Source organism: Myotis davidii, unplaced genomic scaffold, assembly GCF_000327345.1.
Source record: "Myotis davidii unplaced genomic scaffold, ASM32734v1 scaffold395, whole genome shotgun sequence".
NCBI lineage: Eukaryota > Metazoa > Chordata > Mammalia > Chiroptera > Vespertilionidae > Myotis > Myotis davidii.
This window is the reverse complement of record NW_006287904.1, coordinates 4,590,794-4,597,191: the sequence shown is the minus strand read 5'-3', so window position 1 is coordinate 4,597,191 and position 6,398 is coordinate 4,590,794. Positions and strand designations below refer to the sequence as shown.

The 6,398-nt window shown below is 55.4% G+C and overlaps 1 protein-coding gene across 3 annotated transcripts; it reads left to right on the top strand.

Moving 5' to 3' along the window:
* Positions 1–3,195: 3,195 nt before the first annotated feature.
* Positions 3,196–6,398, top strand: CCRL2 (chemokine (C-C motif) receptor-like 2). 3 transcript variants are annotated; one of them, XM_015561276.1, is made up of 4 exons: positions 3,196–3,319; positions 3,689–3,809; positions 4,722–4,799; positions 5,308–6,398. In XM_015561276.1, the coding sequence occupies exon 4, from the start codon at positions 5,315–5,317 to the stop codon at positions 6,347–6,349; it is 1,035 nt and encodes a 344-aa protein (XP_015416762.1). In that variant the 5' UTR covers positions 3,196–3,319; positions 3,689–3,809; positions 4,722–4,799; positions 5,308–5,314; the 3' UTR covers positions 6,350–6,398. The 3 variants fall into 3 exon arrangements, with proteins under 3 accessions (XP_015416762.1, XP_015416761.1, XP_015416763.1); XM_015561275.1 differs by having other exon boundaries at positions 4,722–4,803; XM_015561277.1 differs by lacking the exons at positions 3,196–3,319; positions 3,689–3,809 and having other exon boundaries at positions 4,656–4,803.

Below are 6,398 nucleotides of genomic sequence, written 5' to 3'. Positions count from 1 at the left end.
CCACAGCATGGGCTCATGGTCTTATGACATAGTAGTTTTGTACACTTCAGTTTCTGTTTCTTATCTTAGGGAAAATAAAATGTGCAGAGAACCCAGAGCCCTCAGCATGTGCAGTTGTGGGTTGTGCCCTGATGCCCTCTTCAGGGTCAATGCACTCACTCTCCCAGCTGCTGGGGCTGGGGCAGCTGCACGCCCCCTTGGGAACCACCCTCAGCTGCTGGGACCTGCCTGCCAGGCTATGTCCCCTCCCAGGGGACGGCTGAGGCCCGGACCCCTTCCCTCAGTGTGGGACAGCGCTGCAGGGCCAGCCCAGCTCCAAAGCTCCTCACGGGATCAGCTGAGGCCTCAGTTGGAACTCCCTTGCTGGGTCCCACCTCAGTTGGGTCCCTTCCAGGTTGTCTCCTGGGAGCCCTTTAGATCAACAAGACTTCTGCCTGCAACGCCCTCGCTGAGAGCCCTGCATTCCTGGGAGTGCCGTCTCAAATAGTCAAGTTCTTGGCTCCAATTTTCTCTCCCACCAATACTCAGTCACAGGCGCCAATGACTAATAAAATGTCTCCACCCTGCGTGACACCTCAGTTGGGTCCCTTCCAGGTTGTCTCCTGGGAGCCCTTTAGATCAACAAGACTTCTGCCTGCAACGCCCTCGCTGAGAGCCCTGCATTCCTGGGAGTGCCGTCTCAAATAGTCAAGTTCTTGGCTCCAATTTTCTCTCCCACCAATACTCAGTCACAGGCGCCAATGACTAATAAAATGTCTCCACCCTGCGTTGTGTTACTTTCACTTCCCTTGTCCCATCTCTGAGATACAAGTAAAGGGTCCAAAAAAAGAAGACATTGGGAGGAACAGGGAGGAGAAGAGGCCTATGCACTCCTCGCCTGGCTAACGCCCACTCGGGCTTTCAGCTTGGATGACAGCTACCCTGGGACGCCTCCCCTGGGCCCTCTGGGCTGGCTGCCCCATAGCTCCCATGTGATTCCCAGGCTATCACATGACTCCCTGGGTTATAATCAGTTATGTACCTGACCGTATCCCTCTAGATCAGTGATTCTCAACCTTCTGGTCCTTTAAATACAGTTCCCATGTTGTGACCCAACCATAAAATTATTTTCGTTGCTACTTTATAACTGTAATGTTGCTACTGTTATGAATCGTCATGTAAATATCTGATATGCAGGATGGTCTTAGGCGACCCCTGTGAAAGGGTCTTTCGACCACCAAAGGGGTCGAGACCCACAGGTTGAGAACCGCTGCTCTAGATGGTCATGTCAATGCCATGAGGGCAGGGAATGGGTCTACTTTGCTCATCATTTTCTCCCAGGGCCAAGCTCCTGGCTCTCGGGAGATGTGTCCCGCGATCTTGGTAGAAAACATGTGGCACACTCCAGTGGGGCAACTGAGGGGAGTCTGGTGAGAGGGCTCTTTACAAAGATTGAGACAGGGGATGGGGAACTCAGCACACAGTGCAGGGCTCAGTGCTGGTGAGAGTGGGCCGCCTTTCCCACCACAGGCCAAGAGGAGGGTGCTGTCTGGGAAGAGCTGCCCCACCAAGAGGGAGACTCGACCAGGAAAGAGCCTCCAATCTCCTACCTGAAACTCCCCATTGGCCAAACCCAGCGGAAAATCTTAGGCTAAGGGGGGTCTGCTATTACTAGTAATAAGATCAGTCTCTCTGGACATAAAGCAGGGTAGAGGAGAGTGGACAGAGAGGGAGAAAGGAAGGCTTACAGGACAGTTGGCACGGAATACCTGTGAAATGAATAGACGAATGACACTTTTCAACAAATGCTCATTGAAACACTACTCAATGGATATTTATCCTGTTGATCACCACTGGTGTAGACACATCAAAGGCCACGTGCATAAAAAGGCCACTCACTGTGACTCCAACATGGGGCAGACAGCAAAGCCTGGGGCTACGTGAGATGGGGAGCTGGAACCGAGATGTCCTGGCATAAAGCTAGGAAAAGGTGGACTAGAAGAAATGCACCCCCACAGGCAGAAGACAATGAGACGGGGGACCAGTCCTTGCCTAGTCTCTAAGCCAGTGATTCTCAACCTTCTGGCCCTTTAAATACAGTTCCTCATGTTGTGACCCAACCATAAAATTATTTTCGTTGCTGCTTCATAACTGTAATGTTGCTACTGTTATGAATCGTCATGTAAATATCGGATATGCAGGATGGTCTTAGGCGACCCCTGTGAAAGGGTCGTTTGACCGCCAAAGGGGTCGCGACCCACAGGTTGAGAACCGCTGCTCTAAGCAGTAGAGGGAAGAAACTCCTCTGGGAATCCGAAACCTGTGCGTCATGCAAATGTGAGGTTCCGTTCTACAACACCCTCAGCACAGGAGACCACAAAAGCAGACCAAGAAAACGCATCTCAGGCCATTGATGCCCCTAGTGCTTCCGGCTCAAACAAATGCAAAACTGCCCCCAGGAGGGAGTGCTCCCCCTTCAGGCCACACAAAGTTGATGCAGATAAAATAATCGCCAATAAATTTGAACTCACATGGAGACTGCAAATATCCAAGGAAGTGGATCACCAGGAGAGACAGTGGGTAGGCTTCACAAACCACAATTAAACCCTGACTGGTGTGAGTAAATCATGATTTGATTAAAAATTTTACAAGGAATCAAGATCCTTAAAAAGGGGAGCAAAATATTATTAGCAGAACCCACTCAGTGTAGACAAGGGTCTATTCCATTCTTGTGGGTTTGTCGTATTGCCCTAAGTCAGCACTTGGTCTTAGAATATGAACAGCCCTAGAAACCCTTCTGGATATGGGAGTTTTTACTCAGTGGGTATTTTTCCTTTTTTTTCCTAGGAAAGTCTCTGGAAGCTAGTTGAGACAGGAGATGGTAAGCTAGTGATGGATCTTGTCTACATGGCTAAATGGTGTTAACCAGCTGGTCTTAGAAACACATACTCAAAGAATGGAGGGGAGGAGTGGGTTGGTTTAACTGGGGCTTTCAGGGAGGTCAGGGAACGGACCAGTGGATAAGCAGAATGCTAGGAATCAAGCCAAAACAAAATAATACTGAAAGCGAAGGCCATGCTAATTCCAGGAAGTGAGGGTGATCCTGAATATACACAACAGTGGTTTTTCTTGGGAAACTCCCAATTTCACATAGTCCCGTGACACGTTCGAGGTGCCTGCCTGCAATTTCCCTCCACTTAACCACATCACGTGCAGGGCGTGTATTCACAGGGTTTTTCAAGTCTCAGCGTTGGACTTGACTCTCATCCCCGGGCCTGCGGTCGACCAGCGGGCATCCGGCAATAGAGTATCAAGAGCCGCCATCACCTACTCACTCCAGGTTTTGGGGAGGTTGGGGGCAGGTGGGGGGCTGGTGAGCCTCCAAATAGCCCGGCCACAGGAGGTGGAGCCCCTGGAGGAAGGGTGGCCTCTGCTGGTCCCAGGGCCGTAGCCACCACCACTGGACAGAGCTTCCCAGGGCACAGTGACCCTCACTCACAGGAACCCATGGTGGGGGGTGGGGGGGGCAGGGGGACTGGCTGGGAAACGGTCACAGCCCCGTTTCCCACCAGCACCAACCCTTGCTCAGGGAGGAGTGCCCTGCGTCGCCCTTTGAGTTAAATTTAATGCTGGATCACATGTTCGTCTGGGTCCTTCTTGTGTTTGTTTTTCCTTCCTTTAAATGCTTTCCTTATTTCTGTTTTAACAGGCCCACGTTCTGGATCGAATGCTACCCCGAACCCCTCTGTGGCGTTAGCAGGATGCCATCTGACCAGCAACATACATGCTAACCAATCCACAAGGAGGGTCCCCCCGGAGGCCGGTCACAGGTGCAAAGACTGGAGCTGGGAGTTCAGACAGACTGCTCAGTCCTGTCAAGTTCCTCTTCCCAGTTCAGTTCTCTTCCCAACCCTCCCCGTCCTCCCTCCGCCCCAACCACCCACCACCTCCGCCCACCGCTCCAAATTTGGGCTCTTGTCTCAGCTTCCTCTCTCTGGCCTCGAACCCTGCCTCATCCCTGCCTTGTCTGGGGTTGAACTTGTCACCCTCACATTCTCTGCCTCCGTGTCCTCACCGTGGAATGTTCCCGCGCTGGGTTCTCCCTCCAGGAGCAGGGTCAGCTCCTAGCAGCCCGCCTGACCCCTCGGTTCCCAGGGAGTGAGGCTGCCGGTGCTCACGGCAGCCCCACGCTCCCTGCACTGACACCGCACGTCTGCACCCCCTTCCCAAGGGACATCCCTGTGGCTGCCACTGCCGGGGAAATCCTCTCTTGAGACCCCATCCCTCAGCCAAAAGTGACAAGAAACACGGTCCCTGGGGTCCTCACTACAAGTTCTGGGAGTCCGGGGTGGATTCCAGGTGTGGGCTCTGCCGATGCTAAGGAGCCGCTGCAGGTGGCCATCGGGCCCCTGGGTCTGCAGGCGCCACCGTGACACTTGGCTGCAGCTGGTCCCTGCTCAGTGACACATGTCAGACGGGCCTTCCTAGCCCTCCCTCTGTATCGCCGACCAGCAGCCAAACCCAGTTCCCTTATCTGGGGCAGCCAGGAGGCCCGGGAAATCAGAGGCGGGTCCAGGGGGAGGTGGAGGACTCGACAACTTCCTGGTTTCCCTCAGAGGCTACAACACAGCCTGGGGGGCCGGGGGGAGCTTTCACGGGGCTTTATTTCAGTTAACCCCGGAGCCCCGGGACTGGGGGGCAGAGCTATCAGGGACACACGGTGGCTTCTCTCACCCCTAAAGGTCAGGACCGCCTACTGGGCTGGAAGGAAGCCGGTGTCTCCTGTCCCAGGCCCGTCCCAGCAGCTTGGCCGGCCGAGGGTAAGTCATCTGTGTATTTCACCAACGAGGCCATGTGGGGCGGAGGATGCTTTCGCTTTTGCAGACATTTGCTCCTGTCCTTCGAGAGCAGAACTCGGAGCTCCCAGCCTGTCACAGGAAGCTGCCCGGGGTGAGCCAGCTTCCCAGACAGGGAGGAACGAGGACCCACGCCGATCCCGCCACCCTGGCTCTGGGTTCTCTCCCGTGGGAGCTCCTCTCTCTTTCCTACATATTGCCTTCAGGCGGCTCCTGTTCTTACCCAGAGAATGAATGAAGTTCTTAGAAGCCGTGTCCCACTTACCTGAGTTCGCCCAGGGTGTCAGCGTCGGGTGTAGCAGCCCAGGCTGGAAGGAGGGACGGGGGTCAAGAAATGTCTGTTTTCACTCTCTGAGCCGCAAACGTCCTCTGGCCCCGGGAGTGCTGCCTGGGCCCTCACCTGTTTGCTGTTTCCCCCAGGGCCGTGCAGCTGGCTGCAATAACATCATCTCTCCTTTCTCTGTGCGGGCAGCCGGGCGATGGCTAATTACACCGACGAGGATTATGACGTCCTCATCGACCCTCTGTTTGACAACGAGACTCTCATAAAGGACGGCGCAGAGCCATGCCCCTCCTACGACCCCACCGTCCTCTCGGCCCAGCTGCTGCCTCAGCTCTACACCGCCGTGTCCCTGCTGGGCCTCCTGGACAACGTCTTGGTGGTGTTTATCCTGCTCAAATGCCAAAGACTCCGACACGTGGAACACATCTACCTCCTAAACTTGGCCGTGTCGAATCTGTGTTTCTCGCTCACCTTGCCGTTCTGGGCCCACGCTGCCTCCCACGGGGGGACCCTGGGCCATCCCACGTGTACTGTTCTGGTGGCACTGTCCTCCGTGGGCCTGCACAGCGAGGCGTTGTTCAACGCCCTCCTGACCCTGCAGAGCTCCCTGATGTGTTTCCACGCGAGAAGCCTGTCCCCCGCGGCCAGGAGGAGGAGGGCCTGTGGCTTCCTCGCCAGTGGCCTGGCCTGGCTGGTGGCCGCTCTGCTGGCGCTGCCCGAGGTCCTGCAGTGCATGGCTCAGGAGGACAGCCAGGGGGACAGGTGCCCCTGCAGCAGGCCTTACTTCCTGCCGGGCCAGGGGACAGCCTGGCAGCCCTTTCTGACCTTGAAGGTGAACGTGGCAGGCCTTCTGGTCCCACTGCTGGTTTTTATCATTTGCCTTGTGCGACTGGGGAAAACGCTCAGGAAGTCTGACCTTTCCCAGCTGGTTTTCGCCATCATGGTTGTTTTCCTTCTGATGTGGGGACCCTACAACGTGGCACTGTTCCTGTCTGCGTTCAAGGACTTCTTCTCGCTGCGGGACTGCGGGAGCCGCTACCACCTGGACAGGAGCGTCCAGGTGACGGCCATCATCGCCAGCACCCACTGCTGCGTGAACCCGCTCCTCTACGCGCTCCTCGACAAGGCGTGTCGGAGGTGCCTCTGCTCTCGCTGCTGTCCACTTCCGCCCACCGAGGACCCTGCACAAGATACGCCGTGGGAAGAGCATGACCACTCCACTCAACTGTAAGCCGGCTTCCATCAAGCTGGACAAATAAACATGGCTTTTGTTTCCTGGA

What these genes read in the sequence shown, in the direction of transcription:
- CCRL2 (XM_015561275.1), top strand. Translation starts at nt 3,764, where the DNA reads ATGCTAACCAATCCACAAGGAGGGTCCCCCCGGAGGCCGGTCACAG. An exon ending in CCCCCGGAGGCCGGTCACAG is followed by an intron (nt 3,810 to 4,721) that starts GTGCAAAGACTG and finishes TCACCCCTAAAG; the next exon opens with GTCAGGACCGCCTACTGGGC. An exon ending in GCTTGGCCGGCCGAGGGTAA is followed by an intron (nt 4,804 to 5,307) that starts GTCATCTGTGTA and finishes CTGTGCGGGCAG; the next exon opens with CCGGGCGATGGCTAATTACA.